The 24,512-nt window shown below is 39.0% G+C and overlaps 1 protein-coding gene across 1 annotated transcript in view; it reads right to left on the bottom strand.

Annotated features, from left to right (window-relative positions):
* The window catches only part of ywhabb (tyrosine 3-monooxygenase/tryptophan 5-monooxygenase activation protein, beta polypeptide b), a 64,240-nt gene extending 40,983 nt beyond the window's left edge, over window positions 1-23,257 (bottom strand). The window contains exons 1-3 of the mRNA XM_079827896.1: window positions 22,966-23,257; window positions 10,744-11,043; window positions 10,375-10,498 (exon numbers count right to left, since the gene is read on the bottom strand). Of these exons, the coding sequence (XP_079684022.1) occupies window positions 10,375-10,498; window positions 10,744-11,037 (418 nt within the window). The 5' untranslated portion in view covers window positions 11,038-11,043; window positions 22,966-23,257. The remainder of the gene's footprint in view (window positions 1-10,374; window positions 10,499-10,743; window positions 11,044-22,965) is intronic.
* Window positions 23,258-24,512: the final 1,255 nt, after the last annotated feature.

The raw sequence follows: 24,512 nt of genomic DNA, 5'->3' as shown, positions 1-24,512 counted from the left end.
TGATAAGCCTGACCCTCAAAGGCGAATCTCAAGAATGGCCTGTGACGGGGTGCTATCTGAACGTGAAAGTATGCATCTTTCAGGTCGACCGTGAAAACCAATCCCCCGGGCGAATGTGCGCGAGGATTTGTTTCGCTGTCAGCATCTTGAACGAGCGCGTCATAAGCGATTTGTTCAGATGTCTGAGGTCTAGGATGGGCCTGAGGCCGCTATCCTTTTTTGGAACGAGAAAGTAGCGACTGTAAAAGCCTGACTCGCTTTGTGTCGGGTGCACGGTTTCCACCGCTCCCTTTTCTAACAGTTTCGATACCTCGGCGCGGAGCACGTGACTCACGCTGCTTTTTACTGAGGTCTCGACCACGGCGCGAAAGCGCGGGGGTCTGCGAGCGAACTGTAGCGAGTAACCTCGTTTTATTATGTTCAACATCCAATTTGCTATACCGGGGATGGCCTGCCAGGCCTGGGCCCGTGAAGCCAGGGGTTGAATTTGAATCGGGGGCGGGCAGCTTAGTGATAGGAACCCGGTAACCCGTTTGTTTTGTGCTTGTAACACTGTGGGGATAGTGCTTATGTTTGGCGGCATGCACTGTGTAGTGGGCGCGCGCATTACATTTGTGGCACAGGACAGCGTGTGAGCTGTGTGGGGGGTGCTTGAGTGTAGGGGTGCATACTGTGAAGTGGGCACATTGTCTACATAGAAAAAGCTCTTTTTGAGATTTATTTGGGTTGCCGTGGAGACAGAGAGTGTGGTGGGGGTCCAGCCGAAGTGGGACCTGGCCACCTTCTCTTCCCTCTTACAGCTAGGACGCCTTCGGTGGCTCGGGTCTCAACGCAGCTTTGGGTCGAGGTCCCCGGGACTCAGGCTGCCTGCTGCGGCTTGCAGAGCGTGAGCGTTGCCGATTCCTGGATCCCGAGCGTGGTCGAGAGGACGGCGGCGCCGTCTTGGCGGGTTGAGGGGGGCGGCGCTTTGTGGCGGCCAGAGGAAGAGTTGGAGCGTTTGGGCAGAAAGTGCTTCATGGCTTGCGACGCTTTCTGAGCCTCAGTGAAACACTCGGCGAAGCCAACGACCGCCGGACCGAACAAACTGGAGGAGGAAATGGGAGCATCCAGAAAGGAGGCTTTGTCGATATCCTTCATATCCGTAAGGTTCAGCCATAAGTGGCGTTCTAGAACGGTCAGGTTGGCCATTGTCCTCCCGATAGCCTGCGCGTTGGATTTGGTTGCGTGTAGGGCTAGATCAGTGGCGCTGCGCAGGTCACTCAAGATCTCAGAATCAGGAACAGACTCATCCAGAGAGCAGAGAAGTTTGGCCTGATAAACTTGAAGGACAGCCATGGTGTGGAGCGCCAAAGCAGCTTGGCCAGCAGAGGCGTATGCTCGACTGGCGAAAGCCGAGGTAGAGCGACATGGTTTGGAGGGGTGTTGAGCCCTGGTCTGCCATCCTCTGGAGGAGGGCGGGCAGAGGTGCGCAGCGACAGCTTCTTCGAGGGGAGGAAAAGCCTTGTATCCTTTTTCCTTAGCGCCATCGATAGAGGAGAGCGCTGGGGAGAACGAGGACTTAGCACACGACGAGTAGGGGACTTTCCAAGCCTTCGTCAGCTCGTCATGAACCTCCGGGAAGAAGGGGGCGGGCCTTTGAGGGGAGGGAAGTCGACGGCTTTGCAGGAACCATTCGTCCAGCCTACTCCGTGTTGTCTCATGGGGGTGGGACCACTCGAGCCCGAGGTCTTCCACGGCCTTAGTGAGCACACGGACCAGCTCCGTGTCAAAGCGTTAGTGGCAGTCTACGCCGAAGCGGAGGGCTCGGAGACAGAGTCTGACCACTCGCTGCCAGATGCAGCCAGTGAAAGGCTGTCCTCCTCCTCCTCCTCTTCACCTACTGGTCCACCGAAGGAGACAGAACAGGCCGCTGCGGGGGAGGGGCGTTGTTCCTCTTGGGTGAACTTCACCGGCGAGAGCGAGGCACGTGGAGAGTTGCTCGGCGTGCAGTCGCTTGAACGCTCAAGTGGCCTCTGGTCGCAACGTTTCTTTTTGCGCGGTCGGGACGGAGACATCGAAGCTGGCGAGGCGAGCCCTCAGGGTCTGCAGAGCCATCTCGTCGCACTCTGGGCAGCCGCCATTGGAGAGTGCAGTCTCAGCGTGGTCGCGTCCGAGGCATGCCACACAGATGATGTGGCGGTCCCCGCCGAGGAGAGGTGCTCGGCACGTGGCGCAGGAAAAGCGAGGCATTTGCAACAGCGCTCGCGCTCTTTTTGAGGTGGGTTGCAGCGGCAACACACACACTAACACCGCCGGATGGCGCAGCTGGAACGGCAGGTGGCAGGTAGCTGAAGGCGGAGACCAGGTGGGAATCCGGCGTCTTCAGAGCTGCAGAAGTTCCGCTGGGTGCTTTTCGACGCCGGGGCTTCAATTCCGAAGGTCAACGAAGGTATCGCTGAAGGAGATTAAATCTGATTTCCTATGGCAAAACACGGTCTTTTATAGCCTCAGGTATGCTAATTCTAGCGACCTTGTTCGGCGGGAATTCTAGCAACCCCTATTGGTTCGCTCTCTCAGCCGCCTCGCCATAGGTTCATGCAGTTCCCTCGGCACAGCCAATCAGTGCGCAGCTCGCGCTGTTCTATCGGCTGTGCAGCGGCACTGCGTTTTACATAGACACTTTATAGAATAAAGTTTTTGCTTCATATTCTCGAAAAAAGGAGTTTTCCCATAACGCAATACGAGAGACCTCTCGAAAGGGAACAACGTTCTCCCACCATTTAGATTTCATTTCTTTTTTTGTTGTTTAAAATCGTGTTCAATGTGAATCTCACTCTGCCTCTCTCTGTCCTCCTCAGTTCCGAGAAAAGGGAAACAGGAAGTGTGTTCTAACTTCTGCAAACATTAACTGATTTAAATTAAACTTCAGCTGTGTGTTCATTGTAAGTGGCCGATCACATGGATTTTACTTTTGTGAGTCAAAGTTATAGCGCCACCAACTGGCAGCAGGAAGTGTGTCACTTTCAAATATGCTTTGAATCACCATCTTATTTTCACCTGATTTACTTCAAACTTCATCAGTATGATGAAGAAACATGGGAGATATAGGCAAATGAATGGATTCATGATATGTTAAATACTGTTGCCATGGCAACATGTCAAAGTTTAATAATCTTTTTGGGTGTTTTTGAGACTCTTAGCATGCTTGAAATTGCATGAAACTCGACACACACATCAGATGCCGTGCAGTAGATACGGCCAAAGACTCAGAAACAGGTGGAGGGGCTCAGTAGTGGCATCTTTTGAAAAAGATAGTTAGATAGTTTTATCTACAGTCACCAAATTCTGTATATATATTGTGTTCTCATTGAGCCGTTTTTTTACAGTCATTAGCTCCGACCAAGAGGAAGTCAGATATTTTGGTTTGAATGTAGAATTTTTTAATAAACAGGCTCTGATTTTTTCTGGTTGTCAGCTAAAGCATGCCTCTCTGCCTCTGGCTCTTTGTGTGCGTGTGTGTGGGCATGTTTTTGTGAAATATCAGGACACAAATGTGTATAATGACATGGGTATGACACAGGTATTACAAAAAGAGGGTGAAATATGAGGACGTTCCCCATGTCCTCACTTTTCAAAATGCTTATAAATCATACAGAACAAGTTTTTTTTCACAGAAAGTGAACTGCACAGTCTCCTGTGAGGGCTAGGTTTAGGGGCAAGGGCAGTGTAAGGGGATAGAAAATACGGTTTGTACGGTATAAAAACCATTACGCCTATGGAATGTCCTCACATTTCACAAAAACAAACGTGTGTGTGTGTGTGTGTGTGTGTGTTATGGCTGGGCAATTTTATTGATTCTGCGATATAAATTGATATTTTTTCTCCCAAGAAAGTATCGATTTTTAAGCCGCGAGTATCGATACATAAGTCCCATTCAAATCCCCGTGTTTACCCCCATTTGCATTGCAGGAAGAGCGATTTGGTCAGCCAGCCGCTAGTACCGCTGTAGAGCAGGTTACCCGTACTACTAACTTTACAAAAACGCCGACGTCTACCTCTTCTTGTTTACAGAGTCAGAGCGAGGAGATTAAAAAAAATGGCGGCGAATATAAATCCAGCGCCTTCACATCAACAAGAAAGAATGAAGGCTACCCTGTAAAACAACTGCAATGTGATAGAGAATTACTCTATTCATCACTATCATCATCCCCACGATTCTCCTCCACTTCTCCCTCTCCAGCCTCTGCTAACTCTGCCTGCCTTGCTCGCACTAACAGCTCCGCCCAGATGCGCACGGCTCTCCCTCTTTGAAACAACGGATAAGGTGATCCTCGCTTCCATCAGAAGCTACTGTCAGGCCACATACCCAAGGATAACATCCCGAAGTTAATGAAATATATCTCCTCCTTCTCCCTCGCACACACAAACACACGCGCACGTCTGCGCGCAAGCATTAAAGGAATTTTTCAGCCGCTCCGTATCCAGCTTTACCCACGCTTGAAATTTGACAACTGTCAGCTTAAATGTCAAATTATACTTTTCTCCATGGTGGTATTGAGAGAATTAAGAAAAACTGAAGACTGAAAGTTCGTTAACCTCTTTGTTATGTTGCCATAGTGATGAGTCGTTCATGAACGGTTCCGTCTGTCACGTGAAATCTAATTAAAACATAGAACAGACGATCTGACGGGTTTGAGAAGATCAAATACAGCCCGATACTGAAAAACAGACCCGGCGTCTATTTGAGACCGGCCTTTATTTACCCAAACCTGTCGTCACACCAGGCGTTTAAAAGAGACAGGCGTCTATTTGGGACTCTGCTATTATTTGAAGCTTTACGGTATGAGAATTATGATGCATTATTTAAGAGTTTTAAGTATTATATAACATGAGTAGCTCTCTTTGACTTTCTTTTTTAAAAAGTAGCTCTCAAATGAAAAAAGGTTGGAGACCCTTGACTTAGACAAAGCATCGCGGTTGGTTTGCAAGCTGTGTGACACAAACGTGAAATACTCTGGAAATACTACCAAATGTCAGTGTCAAGCTAAAAAAGCTGTCAAAGAAACTGTTCAGAACAGGCCACTTGCTGCAATTTTTAAAACTCCATTGTTAATTGCAATACTGCACTTTATTTACTTTTCAAAGGCTTGTAAGCTACAGTTTGCACTGTTTCAATAAATGGAACTAATTTTCTCAACACATCTTTGATTAATTTTGTCCAGCGTTTGCAAGCTGTAGACTCTCTGTCCCTTCAGAGACATATATTGTGTAATTGATGATTTTAGTTTTCAGTTCAGTTAATTCAATCCAAGTAAATGAAACACTCACAAGATGTCACCAAAATCACTCTGTCCCCTTTAAATCTTTCAGAAAATGCTGTAAGTGTATCGAATTATATCGAATCATATCGTTGGCTGAATATCGTGATATATATATCGTATCGTGAGCTGAATATCGTGTATCGTATCGTGAGATTAGTGTATCGCTACAGCCCTAGTGTGGGAGAGGGGATGGCTGCAGCTGCTGTGACCCATGACATCCTATGACATTAAATAGTTAATTTACATTTAGCGGATTTAAATTAATATTGCAGTAAATGATAACTTCACATTTGAAATTAAAATATGACACTCACCATTCGGACAGGACTAATTTTCTAAATGACATTTGAGTTACAATTCTTATCAACTGACATCTGTGATTTGTACTCATTCAGACAGAATTCTCTTTTTTTTAACAGGAGGGCCTGTGTGTTTTCTATACATGTGTTTTACAGAAGGTCATGTGCTGTGTTTGCAAAGATCATTTTTGACACATCTTTAAATTAATTATTTACTGATATAACTCAAATGTATTAAAAAAAATTAATTTCACATAATTTTCTAAATTGGCTGTTTGTAATAAACTTCCATAAAATGTAGACACGCATCTTACTCTTACCTGACACTGATATTAAAATCATCTTTGCTGTTTCTGTGATTTGGCACCATTTATTAATTTTGCAATACATTTTTTTTATTGGACCACCCATATTAAAATGAAAGCATGCTTTATGGTGCATAAGATTGGTGAACAAACGGTAGCTAAGGTTGGTCAAAAAACACATGAAGAGAAGTGTTAGGATAATCCAACATCAGCATTCGAACAGTATTCTGATAAAATTACAATTTGACCTTTGACATCATCTGACATGAAATTAGGGATGAAACGATTACCGGTTTCACGATAAACCACGGTAAAATTTAGTGACGGTTAGTAATATCGTATAAAATTTAATTATCATTAAAACCGCATGTGATTATCACGATTTTAAAACTTGCGGTAAATCTTGTCCAGTCAGCGTCAGTCTGTTGCGCGCACCGCTGTTTTCTGAATGAGAAGAAATGGCAGAAGGCAGTGACAGCACTCTGGAGATTGTTCAGCCTCTAAAAGGACCCAATCTGAGGCGGTGTCATATTTTGGCTTTTACAAAAGTCCTGAGGGAAACTTAATCGAAGATGGTCACCTGTTTGCAGAACATGCCAGAATAAAGTCGCTGTAATAGAGGGAAACACTACAAAACTACGAAAGCAAGGCAAGTGGACTTTGACCTCAATACCAAAACTACGTCTGGGAAATAATAACGTGAAGCGAACGAACAAGTTCAGACAAGACTAGGGTGACATTTAAGGGATAATAATCAGGGTTTGCCATTAACAACCGCCGTTTGCGGGTGTAAGTTAACGTTATTTCTAGGGATGCACGATATATCGGCAACATATCGTTATCGGCCGATAAATGATTATTTTTGATGTTATCGTTATCGGTCCAATAAGAAAATTTGACCGATATAGTCAAGCCGATAGATAATGTATTATTTCCTTCAGCTGAGAGGGACGCGCTGTCCACCATGATGGGTTTGAATTGCTCTAAATATGTTTGGAATCACTTCGAAAAGGAAAATACAGTTATGTGCAACATGTGCAGCGCAAGTCTTCTATAATCTACATAAAATGATAATGAGAATAGAATAGGCTGTAAAAGAGCGTTGTGTTTCAGCGCGTTTGTTGAGGGAAGAGCGCGCCCACGGAGTTACACCTTCATGACGAGCACAGTCAAGTTCGCTTGTGCATTCACAGCCTTTTGTGCCATTGTAAGTTGTAATATTATATTTATTATTATTCTGTGTATGTAATATAATATAGGATGCGTTTGGTTGAGTTAATAAACGATGCAGTAAAGCACTTCATTGTACCGGTCTTTAGCTTCAGCGCGCGCCCACGGAGTTACACCTTCATGACGAGCACAGTCAAGTTTGCTTGTGCATTCACAGCCTTTTGTGCCATTGTAAGTTGTAATATTATATTTATTATTTTGTGTATATAATCCCATATAGGATGCGTTTGGTTGAGTTAATTAACGATGCAGTAAAGCACTTCATTGTACCGGCGCGCGCATTTCAAACAGAAATGCACAGCATTAATAACTACTGGGACTGTCCTATACATAACACTGCAATGAGAATATTTCTGTTATAAAACGTAGTGAATTCTCTGGGTTTAGTTGTTTTTCAGCGCGCTGTTGTGGGAAGTGTCAACAACGCATTCTGACCAGCACAGTCAAGTTCGCTTGTGCATTCGCGTCATTTTAAGCATATGTAAGTCGTAATATTACGTTTTTGTAGTATAAACATCTGATTAAAGTCATATAGGATGTGTTTCGTTAAGTCAATAACCCGCAGTGCTTCACTGTACCGGTGATCATCTTAAGTTTCAGCACGCTCTCAAACAGGGGAAGAGCATCCACAGGAGTTATAACCCTTCACCTATGCGTGATTTTGTGCTAATATAAGTTGTAATATTATATTTATTTTGTATAAATATCTGATTGTTCTCATATATGATGCGTTTAGTTGTTAATTAAACTTCTAAGCGCTTCAGTTTATGGTTGTTCGTTCATTCTCTCCAGCTTCAGCGCGCTCTCAAACAGCAACATTATTCCTAATAGACTAGACTAATATTACAGATGTTTACTATTACTGTAATATTAAACATATATTTTTTTCAAAAACACAGAAGCATTATTTTTTATAATTAGCACTTTTATTGTTTTTATTACACTCGTATCATTTCCATCAACAATATGGTTTGATTAAAACCATTTCTTTATCGTCTGTGCAGAGGTTATTTCATGCACTTGCATTCTGATTCTTTATTATGCAGCCTAAGTAATGCTGTTCAATTACTTGTTTGCATTATTTAGGTATATTATTTTTATTTTTTAGACAATATCATTTTTGGTAACATTTTACAAATAAGGTCTCATTTTATTAATGCATTAACTATCATGAACAAACAGAGAGCAATAACCTTTGTTTCTTTTAGTAATAAAATGTTTGCGTTTTGTAACAGTCCATTCACAGTTCATACCTAATGTTAAAAGACACAACTTTGGGTCTGAATATGTTGAGATTAACATGAACTAAAATTAATAAATCCTGTTGAAGTATTGTTCATTCATTGTTGGTTAACTAATACTAACAAAAATTAAACCTTATTGTAAAGTGTTAAAAAAAAAAATTGTCCATAGGAGTGTAAAATTAATTTGAAAAGGTAAGGAATCTCACACTGGTTCAAATAGGCTACTGTAGTGTATAGGTTTGATTTATGTTGAAGTGTTTGGGACATGGCTTTTAATGGTGAGCCTTTTGTTTTTGTAATCAGGCTCTCAGAGTTTATTAAAATTTGTATTTAGATTTATCGGCCAATATATCGGTTATCGGCTTTCAAATATTAAGAATTATCGGTTATCGGTATCGGCCAAAATGTTCATATCGGTGCATCCCTAGTTATTTCGGCTGCACACTAGCCACTCTGCTGTTGAACTTATTATAGTCTTCTCAAAAGCCATCTGTTATAATCGCGTTGCACATTATAACCACTCACACGTGTTTATATTGAGTTTATGAATGCAATGTCTCATAATCAGAGGCGTTCAGATTATCCGGAATTTTGTTCAGAGCGCGCGCCGCTCACACGCTGAAATCTACACTAAAAGCAGAGATGTGTGTGTGATGTACGCAAGAGATTCACTCATCATACAGAGGTTGACTGTTTTTGTTCTATTTCAGCAGCGAAAATAGTTTCAAACAAACAAACACAGCAGAACCACAGCGCATCTGATGTGACTGGCATAAAGTTGGTGAATTTAGGGACCGTCTCTAAAGTTACACACAACATTGGTAACGTTATACACGTTTGAAACTTTAATAGCATTTGAAGACAATGAAAGTCATAAAACTGGCTGTAAAGTGATCATCTAGGTGTCAGGTATGATGCAGTCATTTTGATATTTAATAAAATAAACTGTCAAATCATATGGAAATATGGATATATAATAATATTACAATTATTATTATTATTATTATTATATGCATTATTTCTCTAGGATACTGTTTGGGCTCTTACACAAAACATGCTAGATTTAAATGCATCATTGCTGAACACAGATGAGAATATTGCTTGAGAATATATTTACAGAGATAATATTTGAGATTATATTTACGAGAAATTATTATTATTTATGCGTTGCTATATTGACGACGGCCATTATAAGGAAGAAAATCCCACAGAATCTTGCTTAAAAAAGTGCATAGAGCTCCTTTAGTTTGTTTGTTGATTTTCAAATATAAAACTTGAACAAAACCGTGATAATATTGATAACCGTGATAATTTGGGTCACTATAATCATGATGTTAAATTTCCATACCGTTTCATCCCTACATGAAATTCATTTAAATTTAATTGATCTCATAGATAGGCTGTTGTGGTTTGTGGTCATAGCAGCACCAACTGCTCCAGTTAATGTGGTGAATTCAGATGACTTTGACATAGTCCTTTTATGTTTTCCCATTTTAAATTCCTATTGCCTGCCGTGCACAGTTAAGCTGATGCCACCAGGGTGGCGGTGCCACCGGCTTGGGCCCGTCATCGCTGCTCGCAGCTTTAATTTGTTCTTATTTTATTATTGACTGTTTACTGGTCTTTTTTTGCAAATTTAGTTCAAAGTTTCAAATAAAGTGTGTGAGCCACTGCAAAAAAATTACTCCAAATTATCAAAATTATAAAAGAATAATAAAAATATCTGTACGGCAGTATATGTCAGTTTTAGCTGCGGTATCGAAAATGGTATCATATTGAAGTTAGAAATTCCAGTCTCATGACAACACTAATGCCCACGGTAAAAATAACACGCATGTTTATTATCGTGATATACCGCATTAACGTATATCGGCACGTCTAATAGATAGAAAGATAAGATGAAACAGACAGACAGATAAATTGATGGATAGAACACTGTCAAAACAACCACTGAGAAAATAAAGAAAAAGGAAAACCAATTCTACAATGCACTTACCACTCTTAGTTTCTCCAGATGCAACCTCAGATAAGTATCTATAGTAATCACCTTTCATTTTCAGATAAAACACCTTGCTCTCTGCTTGAGAAGCATTGGGAATTAGGAACTTCTCCAAAAGACCCTGTTAAGACACAAGTTGGGAACATCAGGATGGCTCACATTGCGAAAAATCGCCCTTTCTTTCTGAAGAAAGGTTAAATATAATGAATGACGTTTGAATCTTATATTTTTAACACATTAAAACAAAATTAACTGTTTTTGACAACTGAATAACAAATTATTCTGAATATGTTCATTCTTTAAATACAAAATATTTAAATGTCATTATAAAAGGTATAGAAGGTCAAGAGAAAGAAGTGGAGATACCAGCACATCATTGCAGATGTCCTGCAATTCAGTCTCAATCTTTTCTCTGTACTCGCGTGCCATTTGCTGCTTCTTCTCATTCCCCTCTGTTTTCTGCTCAATGCTCGAGATGACACGCCAGGAGGAACGGCGAGCGCCTACCACGTTCTTGTACGCCACGGAGAGCAAGTTGCGCTCTTCATTGGAAAGCTCCACGCCGCCCTCGGTAACAGCCTTCATAGCTGCTGCCATGTCATCATAGCGCTCGGCTTGCTCAGCGAGCTTGGCTTTCTGCACCAGGTCACTCTTGTCCATTTTAGACTGAGAATCAGATACAAGTAGGTATGAGAACAGCATTTCACAAACCACTAAATTAAATCGAATTTAAGGTTCTGAAAGCACAAGGCAGAAACATGTAACAACTTTATTATAACAATTTATTTCAAGCGAAATCTAAGAACAAACTGGTGAGACATCATTTTGAAAAAAATCAAGCCAAAAGGAATTTCGTAACCTCTTGCAGCTGTACATTTTGTGTAGGGATGCACCGAAATGAAAATTCTTGGCCGAAGCCGAATAATAATAAAACACTTGGCCGAAGCCGAATACCAAACACAGTTTTTAAACCCCCCCCCCCCCCCCGCCGTTTATTTGACAATTTTTTCACCATTGCATAAATTAAATAGTAAAAATAGCTTTTTACAATTTTGTCTTGCTTTTTTTTTAAGAAAAAGAAATTACAAAACAACAATTTAAAAATATTTATTTAACACTGACATTTTTTTAACATTCCAGCAGAGATACAAACAAAGCACAATATAACTTAAAATGTTTTTTTTATGTAAAAAATAAATAAAAAATTATGTATGTATGTATATGTATATATGTATATATATATATATATATATATATATATATATATATATATATATGTATATATATATATATATATATATATATATATATATATATATATATATATATATATATATATATATATATATATATATATATATATATATATATATATATATATATATATATATATATATATATATATATACAGATAAGTATCTGTAAATATAATATATTATATTGGCATCTGTAAATATAAAATATAATATATATTTTATTTTTTATATATATAGATATATATATATTTTGCCATCTTAATGCCATCTTATCTTATCGTTGGCCTATTATGCCTACAGGTATCATAATCAAATCACTGAGGGTGCTTCTGAAATCACTGAGGGTGCTCTATTAAAGTGCAGATGTAGGCTAAGCAATGGCTCCACCACAGCAGTGAGTGTACAGTGAGACATTTAACTTCTTGACCTGCAGCGGAACGTGGCCGTTGACGGAAGTGGGTGTGTCTGTACTTTTATTAGGGCCCAAGCCCTGAAAGGGCGAAGATCACTATTGTTCCCCTAGGGTTTTTCCTGGGTCAAAAATGGTCTTCGGTGGTGGCTGACCGACATGGTCATCCAAACATACACAGTAAAAAGTACCCTACCCACGTGATCTGCAAGCGCAATACTGACAATACATTTAAAATAAATTCAAAGAAACAGTTTGTAATTTTTGCTCATCTTATTTCGATACCTTGATTTTTGTTTCTTTTGTTCCTCATTTTTACACTATTTACAAATAATTGTTTTGGTATATAACCATATCAATATTAAAAAATAGTATTAAAAAAAATAACAAATAGCCTAATTTTCTGCCATATACAATTTCATAAAATTATCAGCTAGCTAATAACAACTTTGTTCTGGTTTCACCTCACTCCATTCTAAACTAAATGATTTTAGGCTATTTATTTTACTACACATTGTCAACAGAAATAAGCTGAAAGACTGTGGATAATTCAAACTAATTCTTACTATCCACTCTTGCTAAATTGGGTGAGCACACTTGTGTTCTCATTTCAGATGTTCTGAGTAAATGATTAAACTGATTCGTGAGTTCAGTGTTGGACAGTTCAGTTGTTCTAACCAGTCGTTAAAATGATTCGATTCAAAGGAGTCATTAGGTCGCGAATCGGACACTAGCAGACGCGTTGTGTGTGAATCCCGTCTGTTAGAACATCGCGAAAGATTTGTCAACACACAGAAAACACTTAATAACTGGATAGGATTTGTTTCCCGTTTATTGAAAGTATGGTTTATGTCAGCTGGTCGGTGAAGAGTTAGCGTTTTTTGAGCGCAATTCACATCCAGCGGTAGTTCAAGGGAAAAAATGTCCGAATCCACCACGTGCAACATGGATTCGGTCTTCCGACCTTTTGATTAACGTGATATGTGAAATATTAGAATGCTAAAACGGTGCTTATTTTGAAGACCGAGAGCGTGCGCGCGGGATGGGGCTCTCCGCTCGTTCTCTCTGTCATCAGTTAACATGCGCCGATCACAAGCGCAGTAGATCTACATCACTCATAAATCACAATAACTGATCAAATAAGGCTTTGGCGGGGCAAAAATTTGTTTTGGCGGCCGCCAAAAAATTTTCAATGTAGGAAAAACCATGCCTAAGGATTATTATTAGGGCCCAAGCCCTGAAAGGGCGCAGAGCTCTATTGTTCCCCTAAAGATTATTAGGGCCGAAGCCCTGACAGGGCGCAGAGCCCTATTGTTCCCCTAAGGATTATTAGGGCCCTAGCCCTAAAAGGGCGCAGAGCCCTATTGTTTTCCTAAGGATTATTAGGGCCCAAGCCCTGAAAGGGCGCAGAGCCCTATTGTTTTCCTAAGGATTATTAGGGCCCAAGCCCTGAAAGGGCGCAGAGCCCTATTGTTCCCCTAAGAATTATTAGGGCCCAAGCCCTGAAAGGGCGAAGAGCCCTATTTTTCCCCTAAGGATTTTTTGGGCCCAAGCCCTGAAAGGGCGCAGAGCCCTATTGTTCCCCTAAAGATTATTCTTTTTAGGGCCCAAGCCCTGAAAGGGCGCAGAGCCCTATTGTTCCCCTAACGATTATTAGGGCCCAAGCCCTGAAAGGGTGCAGAGCCCTATTGTTCTTCTAACGGTTATTCTTTAAAAAAAAAAAAAAAAAAATTCCCTGATTTCTCGGATACTTTTGGGGCACTTAACATGCTCGAAAACTCTTGAAACTTTGCACACGCGTCGGAATGCGCGGCCATCAGAGCCGGGCTGAAGCGGGTACCCGGGCTTGGCAGGGGGGCTCGACAGCGCCCCTTAGAATGCGTTCTGAAAACTTGGTCCATATATCAAACACACTTGCACGTACATGTATGAAACTCGGTACACATATAGACCTCATCGGGCCGAACAACTTTCGTGCTCATAGTTATGCGTTAGCCCAACAGGAAGTGAGCTATTATGGGTAGTTCGGAAAATGCATGCTCTGGAATTTAATATACTCCTCCGAGGCCATTGATTCGATCGGCACCAAACTCTGTCAGCATTAAGACAAGATATTGAGGATGCTAAATTGCATGCAGATTTTTTATATCTCGAATGGTTTGACCACGGCGAAGCAACGAATTTATGGCGAGAAAAGGGAAACAGGAAGTGTTATAACTTGTGCAAACATTGACTGATTTGGATGACACTTCAGCTGTATGTTTGTTGTAAGAGGCCGATCACATGGATATGACTTTTGGAGGTCAAAGTTATAGCACCACCAACTGGCAGCAGGAAGTGTGTCACTTTCAAAAATGCTTTAAATCACCGTCTTATTTTCACCCGATTTACTTCAAACTTCATCAGTATAACAGGGTTTCTGCAGGTTTCATCAAATCTAATTTAATGCTTTTTAATGCATTTTTAATGTCAATTTTTTTAAATTTTAATGCCATATATATGTCGCTAAATGTCAATAGATGACGTCATACGGCAATTAGAATATTTGCATTCACATTCTGCCAAGTGTCAGCCCTTTAGATTTGTTTGCTTCTCTGCTGCTACCATTTATGCTCCCATTATATATTTTAATACAGCCAAATTCCCAATAAAATTGTTTCATCTATATATTTTTCTGTTTTTGTTGTCAGACAATATAAAATGGTGACTGAAACGCGGCCCATTAATACTACATACAGGGCTCGACATTAAGCCTTGTCATTCACTTGTACGAGTGAAACAGTTGCTTGTCCAGAAAAAAAAGAAGGATTTTTTGTGGTGTCAAATTTCTAAAGCAATATCCTTTCAGAATATTGGAGCTTTGACATACTTGAATCTGCATATGTGTGATAGATTTGTGTCTGTTATCAATCAAACTAAATAATTTACAAATTTACAATAAAAAAAATTACAACTGCATTAAATAATTTTATGGGATTGTAAGAAATGTTAAGAAATTAAAAGTAAACCACCAGTAGATGGCGACAAGTAACTGTCTTAAGTGAGTCATTCATTCAAACGATTCATTCCAATGGCTGATTCATTCAAGAATGAGGCAGGTGTTTATGAATGAGTCATTGAATCTTTGACTCAACCGATTCGTCAAAACACTGAATCATTCAGTAACGAAATCAAGGCTGAGCCTGCGTCTCAATGTGCATTCTATCCATCCTAAAGACATTAGTAATATTCAATACTATACAGGGCGGATAGTATGCACATTGGGATTCAGGGTTGCTACGCTATGGTTCTGCTGTGATCTTTGACTGTTTTTGTTCTATTTTAGCAGTGAAAATAATTTCAAACAATGTTCCTTCTAAAATGTAAGGGACTTAATATTAACTATTTGTTAACTGGACTGTTGTATGAAATCACGTTTTTAATTGAGATGCTAGCCTGCTTAGGAAAACAGCATTCTTGGTCGTGTGATTTCGCTTAACTGTATCAAGTTATAAAAACTCCACATTTGGAATTTTTACCGCAGTATGTTTAACTGAGTTTCTTTATGTGTGTGCGTCACTCATGTGTCCATTTCTCCTCGAGATGATGCACAAGCCTCAACAGCTATTTTTTTCAGGAGAGCCACACTGATAGGGCCAAATCAATAGCCACTTTTACCGCAAAGTTAACAAAAGTTACATCGAGTCATAAATAGCATGTCTGCTTATCAGTCCGTCATCCCTTAACATACAATATGCAAAGCAATAAATACAAAAGGTAGATAGATAGTAGGTATGCATAATATATTTTAATGTAAACTTTGTCAAACGATTGAAAAAATTAACTAGATTATTCACACATTTTTCTGTCTAAAACATGTTTTTAATATATTGTATAATGTAATAATTCCACAGTAAATCACCAAATGAATGTAGAAAAAATAAAGACAGTATATTTTAAATATTTGTTCAAAGTTAATTTAAGACGTTATTTAACTCATTTAAAACTGTTCTTATGAGGATACTTGACAAAACGTACATTTAGGCATAATTCTGTGTGCTATTGTTTGTTAAAGAGCGAAAGAGAATGTGATTCTGGCGCACTGTCTGTGCTCATGATGCTGTCACGTAACCCACACCACTAGGCTGCGTCCGAAATCTAGGTGAGTAACGTTAGGTACTACATTTGAATTTGAACGAACTTCGCGACCGTTAAAAAAGTATGTTCTATATAGTATGAATGAATGTAGTATGAATGTAATCCGGACGTACTATATCCGCCATGTTGTCATGATCATGTGACCTACCAGCGTCAGTTGCGTCCCTTCACCTCCATTCATAAATCGTCTTCCGTGGCCTCATGGAATAGTAAAGTGTCCATCGTATGCACACTTCAGAATCTCACCGGAAGTAGTAGGTCATCCGGGTACTTTTCGCCGACTGTTTCTCGAATACTATGAATTCGGACGTACTACTCTGTTGGCGTACTGTTTTTCGCACTATATAGTAGAGAACTATTCGATTTCGACACAGCTCTAGTTTTTTTTGTTCTCTGGCAGAGCGCACAGCCTCAACTGAATGCGCTGCTCCTCTCAGCCAATCACTGAACAGCAGACGCAGAGAGAGGTGCGCCTGCGCAGTGGCAAGAAAGCAAGATCTTGCGCTCGTGCGGCAGTAGCGGGGGTTTCGGAAGCTAGATCAGGTTAATAAGTATATTCATCACATTGCGCTTTCTTATAAAGGCTATATTCAATATAAACTGATTATCTAAAAAAAATTAATGCCTGTAAGAATAAAATTCAATGCTTTTTAATGCCATTTAAGGCCTTAATTTTAGCAAAATCCATTTAATGACTTTTAATGCTTTTTAATGCCCCGCGGATACCCTGTATAATGTGAAAACATATATAGACGCATGAATTGATTTCTGATATTGTAAATAATGTTGCCATGGCAACGTGTCAAAGTTTAATAATCTTTTGGGCTGTTTTTGAGACTCTTAGCATGCTTGAAATTGCATGAAACTCGACACACACATCAGAGATGTCAGTCAGTACACATGGGCAAAGGCTCAGAAACGGGCAGGGATGAGGGGCTCTATAGCGTCACCTTTTGACAAAAGCGGGGGGCTTAGTTTCATTTACAGTCACCAAACTCGGTACATATATTGTTCTCATCGAGCCGGACAACTTTCTAATTTACAGTCATTAGCTCCGACCAACAGGAAGTCAGATATTTTGATTTGAACGTGAATTTTTAGATAAATCAGGCTCTGAGTTTTTACATTCTCCTCGTAGGCAATTTATTCAATCTCCACCAAACTCTGTCAACATGAAACAAAGATACGGAAGATGCTAAAATGCGAACCGATATTGGATATCTCAAACGGTGTTGCCATGGCGAGGGATTAAATATGGACAAAAAAGGGGAACAGAAATTCTCTCAAATCTTGTTAAATCATATTTTGATTTCAATTAAATTAAGATTGTATGTTCGGTAATTGAACTTGGATTAATTTAAAATGACTATTATTTTTCAGATCAATATATACTTTTTTTTTTTATATATTTCTTTGAATAATCTATTCTTTGTCTGTGTGTGCTGCCCTCCCCTCAATGAACAGAAGATGGCAGCATTGTGTTAGTTTTGAAACAGGATAAAAAAACATTCCATCTCTCTTTCTCTCTGCCAATCCCTCTTTGTGTGTGTGCTTGTTTATGGGATTTATGAGGACACAAATTTGTATAATGACATGGGTATCACACTGGTATTACAACATAATCATGGGTTATGAGAACATTTCCTGTGTCCCCGTAAACCAAATACCTTTAAAAACATACTAAACAATATTTTATTAAAATGTAAAAAAGCAGAATGTTTGCGTGTGTGTGTGTGTGACTTTCTCTGTTGATGATGATAATTTACCTCTTGAACCTGGATGAATTTAAAATGAAAATACTATTTTTCAGATCAATATATTTATTTATTTAAAATATTTAATCTAAATACCACTCTCTGTATGCCCTCCCCTAAATGAACAGAAAATGGCAGCATTGTGTTAGTTTTGAAGCAGAATAAAAAAAAAACTTGTTTCTCTCTATCTCTCTCTCTCTGTGTCTGTATTTGTGGAGGGGGATGGCTGGATATCCGTTGCCTGCAGCATACGACAGCATTCTGATGGTGTAAAGTTTAACTCATACATTTGTAGGCATAAATGTGGCGTATTTAGATTACTTTGATATAGTTATTTTACATTTAACGGGTTTAACTTTATATTGCAGCAAATGATAACTTCACATTTTAAATTAAACTATGGCATATCACTATTCAGACAGGACTAGTTTTCTAAATGATATTTGAGTTACAATTCTCATCACCCAACATCTGTGATTTCAAATATATTCAATATATTCAAAATAATGTTTTCAGAGAGTGAAATAAAAAAAAACTCCCACCATTTAGATTTTATTTATTTTTGTTGTTAAAACCTTGTGAATCTTGTTCAATGTGCAGACTGCCTCTCTCTCAGTCCTTCCCCTCCCCCCTCACTCTCAGGCTCACCCTGTGTGTGTGTGTGTGTGTGTGTGTGTGTGTGTGTGCGTGTGGGGGGGGGTCTCTCTCTCACCCTGTGAGTTTGTGTGTGTGCCTCTCTCTCAGTCCTCCCCCTCACTCTCAAGCTCACCCTGTTTGTGTGTGTGTGTGTGTGTGTGTGAGGGGGGGGGGTCTCTCTCTCACCCTGTGAGTTTGTGAGTTTGTGTGTATGCGTGTGTGTGTGTGTGTGTGTGAGTTTCTCTCGATGATGATAATTTAACCCTTTCATATAGGCTATCACAAATAGGGACGCACCGGTTGACCGGCCAAAAACCGGAACCGGACGTTTTTTGCTTCTAGCACGCGATCGGCAACCGGCCGGTTTCTTTGTATTTAATACTTTTTGACTTTTCAGTCTGAGTTAAATCTCTTTTTTGGCTCAATTTATCTGTAAAAGGAAACATGCCTAATAATTCTGCACACCTGAATATAAGGTGTTTTTCATTTCCAGCCTTCATGAACAATTATATATCACTTATACATTATTAAATACTAAATCAATAGTAGTTATTAGGATTACTGTGGTTTGGAATTGGTCAAATGTGCCTGGAAAAAAAATATGATCAGAAAATCAACGTGCCTAATAATTCTGCACTCCCTGTATATATAATATATATATATACATTAGTGCTGTCAGTTAAACGCGTTATTAACGGCGTTAACGCAAACCTATTTTAACGGCGTCAATTTTTTTATCGCGAGATTAACGTTCTTTTTGGTCTAACAAACTTTGTAGTTTTTTCACAAGCTGTTGCAACAACTAGTAACGTTAGAAAAACTACAACACCACTCCGGATGTAGCTAGACCGGAAACAAAACATCAGGCACGCTGCGGCTGCCCGCACTCGTTTGGGCCATTAAAAGAGTAGACGTGGATGGCAAGCGTGAGACGCCGAAATGAGAAACGTATTAAGCCACGGTTTAACTCAGGGGTCTTCAACTAAAAGTGCTTGTCTTGAGCGCTGCTTTCTGCTCTGATGGTGCGTAGCCTACACACCAGACGCGAATGAAGCGTTTTGCGCGAGTGATTTAAGTCAATGCAAAGACGCAAATAGACATTCTGCGGCGCGGATTAAGCGGCGTGCATGTCGCGTCATTCGCGTCCGGTGTGAGCGCACCATCAGTCTCTTCTTCACTGCATGCTTGACCGCGCGTCTGGGTCTGAACGTAGTAACAGTGAGCATTGCAACGTTAACTGTTTCATTACGTCAAAAGGCTTCGCGGTCCGGATGGACGCATCTCGCGGTCCGGATTCGGACCGGAGTTCACTAGTTGGCGACCCCTGGTTTAACTGCACTATAGGCGGAGTCCTAGTTTACCTTGCATGTGCACTTTGTAATTTTATTTTGTATCACCCTGTTTTGATCCCTTAGAAAGGGCTGTTGAAGGGGCTGTTTGTGCAACAAAGTATTTGTTTCACCCTTTTATTGATGGGCAGTGTTACATTGTGTGAGATTATTTGCTCCAAGTGAGAATGTTGGTGTGAAATCGAACACTAAAGTATGCCAATGTTGTTTTCAATAAAACAAACATTTGAACAAAGCAAGCCGATCCACTTTTCTATGTTGATAAGAGCATTAAAATAAGAAAAAATAATGGGACAAAAAGAAATCAAGGGACATTTAGAATAAATAAAAATGTGCGATTAATTGTGATTAATTGTGAGTTAACTATGACATTAATGCGATTAATCGCGATTAAATATTTTAATCGTTTGACAGCACTAATATATATATATATATATATATATATATATATATATATATATATATATATATATATATATATATATATATATATATATATATATATATATATATATATATATATATATATATGCGCATGTATATTGTAGATGTGTTCCTAAAACATATATTCATATTTTTAGGAACAGATCTACAAAAATATGCCTGTATTTCAAGTTGATAAAATAATTTCAAATCCATATCAGTTTATTTGTGGCCGCGCGCGCTCTCCCAGGAGAATCACAACCGCGCGAGCGATCTGCCTGCACTGCAGTCGTCAAGATGGATCCCGAGGAGTTGAAGAAAAGATAGCCGCGAATGTTAAACTTCATCGCTGAGGAAGCACGCAGATAACTGTGGCAACAAACCAAGCACAAGCAGTTCTATCAAAAAAGGTAGCTTTGCCATACAAATGTCATCCAGCGTAGGCTGATTCACTGAGGTGGGAATGCATGTTGGTTGTGTTGCCATTGTATTTTATTTTTCCGAGACAGTTCTTGCCAATTACATAGTCTTTAGTGAGCTTTTTTTTGTATCGTCACTACAAAATCCAAAATGGACCCAAACTTTTTATTTAAAAAACGCGGGTGCATTTGTGATTTTTTTTTGTCGGCCAGCCATTGCGCTCGTATTTCTTCTTCACTGTTCCATTCATCTGATCATCTGCAATCTGGGAAGCGCCACGCCGCCACCACAGGAAATCTGGGGGTACTGCCACTCCGGTAAGCCAAAGTGTAGACATTCATTTAAATATTCAGTTTTTAAAAATATCGATACTTGGAGCCAGAGTATCGATAACGTCTCGCGGCCGGAAATATCGCGATAAATCGGCATATCGATTTTTTGTCCCACCCCTAAGAATTATGATGCATTATTTAAGAGTTTTAAGTATTATATAACATGAGTAGCTCTCTTTGACTTTCTTTTTTAAAAAGTAGCTCTCAAATGAAAAAAGGTTGGAGACCCTTGACTTAGACAAAGCATCGCGGTTGGTTTGCAAGCTGTGTGACACAAACGTGAAATACTCTGGAAATACTACCAAATGTCAGTGTCAAGCTAAAAAAGCTGTCAAAGAAACTGTTCAGAACAGGCCACTTGCTGCAATTTTTAAAACTCCATGGTTAATTGCAATACTGCACTTTATTTACTTTTCAAAGGCTTGTAAGCTACAGTTTGCACTGTTTCAATAAATGGAACTAATTTTCTCAACACATCTTTGATTAATTTTGTCCAGCATTTGCAAGCTGTAGACCCTCTGTCCCGTCAGAGACATATATTGTGTAATTGATGATATTAGTTTTCAGTTCAGTTAATTCAATCCAAGTAAATGAAACACTCACAAGATGTCACCAAAATCACTCTGTCCCCTTTAAATCTTTCAGAAAATAATGTAAGTGTATCGAATTATATCGAATCGTATCGTTGGCTGAATATCGTGATATATATCGTATCGTGAGCTGAATATCGTGTATCGTATCGTGAGATTAGTGTATCGCTACAGCCCTACGTGAAACAGCATTCACATACAAAACACTGGGTTAATAAAATAACGAAATTATTTTTTTTAAAGTAGAAAATAGTATTTATGTAAAGATATATATTAAAATAAAAAGAGCTCAACTCTTAAGTGGAAGGAACCTATTTCTCCCCCTCACGTGCAACCTAGCGGATGAGTCATTTGGTTTAGTAAAAATAACGAAATGATAGTTTTAAGTAGAAAATAGTATTTATGTAAAGAGATATAGTATATTATCTACCTAATCCCCCCCCCCCCATTTTCTATGTATATTTATTTTTTATTTATTTTTTTACATTTATTTTTATATTTATTTATATATTTTTTATTTTTAATAATGGCAGGTTTGGAATTCCATAATACTCACCCATCCTTTGAACATTTTATGTGTGAATTCAAATTATTTTACTCCTCATTGAGGTTGCTGAAGAACTGTCGTGCTCTGCAAATATCATTGGACATGTTCAAGTTTCTTGTGATTTAAATGTATTTTTATATATATATATATATATATATATATATATATATATATATATATATATATATATATATATATATATATATATATATATATATAAATTTTTATTATTATTTTTCTTTCTTAATTTTATTGCAGATCCCCCGACTATTATTGTATTTGAGTTTACATTATGCTGTTACCTCTACGAGTTCCTGTATTCTATGTTAAAGGTTAAATAAAAAATAAAAATATTTCATAATTTTCTCGGTCGTGACGTTCAATTGAATTCTCATGCTCTGCTGACATGAACTAGCAGGCTAACCACACATCCTCCACACAAAAAACGAAATTCTTAAAGAGAATGTGTAAAATGATTCTCAATCTTCTAAACAATACTGCTCAAATTCTACTATTATCAAACACAAAATGCAGGCAGGAATGAGGTACTGATATTTTACAGTAATGATTCACCGCGTCTGACAGACAGTGAGGCCTGAAGTACTTAGCAAGCTGCTAAATCCTTCCAGTGCCCGCAAAATAGGAGCAAAAGGCCATTTACGCAATCAAGGGAATTCAAACATGTTGTGTAAGACACATGGGGAGTGATGTAACGATTAAGGAAAGAACACTCACATAATGAACAGCGTTTACTCCGACTTTGATAGCTAAAAAGACACAATCCCGTTATAATCCCGTGCTCCGCCTCGCTCTTCGGTTGTTCTGGGCAGTAAGTTAACGTTACTTCTTCCGCTTACAGTGACACTTCCGCTTCCTGCGTGCAAACCATTAGGAGAGGGGAATTTAGGGTGCGTTCCATTCGACTGTAAGTGGACTGCGAAGTGGACTTCAGAGGGTATTCCGCCATCTCAAATGAGATTCCAATCCAAAGGGAGCGAACATGTTAAGTTCGAAGGGTACTGCGAACGGCGTAGGGAAGAAGTGAACATCGATACATCACTTCACAGGAAGTGGAAAGTAACTGTCATTGCGCGTCGCATCACCTGTCAGAACTAACGATGGAGCAGAGCCGTTGAAAGAGTTTTTAAACAGCTCTGCGATGGAGGAGTTTACAGCATTCGAATATGCATAGTTATTATACAAACTAGAGTATGAATGGTTATGGCAATAACTGTTACATATAGGCTGTAATTTTTTTTAAATATTTTACTTTATTTACCTCAGGAATGTTTACTATGTAGCTGCGCTTGGGAAAGAAAGTGCACTAGATGAGACCACTACAAAGACCATTGATTAAGAATCTAAAGTACCGGGGAGATTAGGCAAATTAGTCCGGTGACGTGGGAATGCGCGCGACTGCTCCTCCCAGTCACCGACGGACATGAATCACTTTTGCGCGATACTGTCTGCAACAATAACAAGTGGAGGAGATGCAAGCAGCGCTGCTTTTGCTGGTATACACATTACCAACACTGCTTATTTAAACGTGCACTTTCACCTGGTTTGACCATTTTAATGCAAAATGGGATGATGGGCAATCCAAAATCTGAATGTGTTGTAATAGCTCAATTCCAAAACAAAATATTTTCTATAAAAGGATAATGAGGTTTCAGTCATTCATGACAGATGTGTGAAAAGTTAATTCAATGAAAACAATAGACTGAATTAAGCGGTTGAAAGATTAGGTACTAGACTGCAAGTATTTTATTTTTTATCACAATAACATCTCTTAACATTCACAAAAAAAAAAAAAATCACATGACTAGTATTACAATATGCTTCATTAAATGCATAATTTTAGAGACTTCTTCCTCAAATTTGAAATGAAGCAGGACCACACTTATGGCTTCACTTAAGTTGTGGTTATAAGTTATTATACTACATTCACATAGTTATACATTTAAAAATATAATATTTGGGTTTTCTAGATATGTTTATGTGCATATTCAGAAAGACTTGCGAGCAGCAGCCCTTTTATTAGCTTCCAACACTATATGAATACAATTAGAAAGTGGTTATATAGTTAGAATGTGGAAATTAAAAAGACAGTGACATTTTACACATTTGACTTTATTTTAGACAGATTAGTTCTTACAAAATTAAAATAAAAGTGTGCAAAGACAAATAAATTACTAGAACAATAAAATGAAAATATAAAATGTGAAAACAACAATAAAAAAAAGTGTATTTTTCAGTAACCTGTCCAAGAGCTGTGCCAACAC

This window comes from Gobio gobio (genome assembly GCF_949357685.1).
Source record: "Gobio gobio genome assembly, chromosome: 10".
Classification (NCBI taxonomy): domain Eukaryota; kingdom Metazoa; phylum Chordata; class Actinopteri; order Cypriniformes; family Gobionidae; genus Gobio; species Gobio gobio.
Note: the sequence above shows the minus strand (reverse complement) of the source record. Positions and strands in the feature narration are given on the sequence as shown.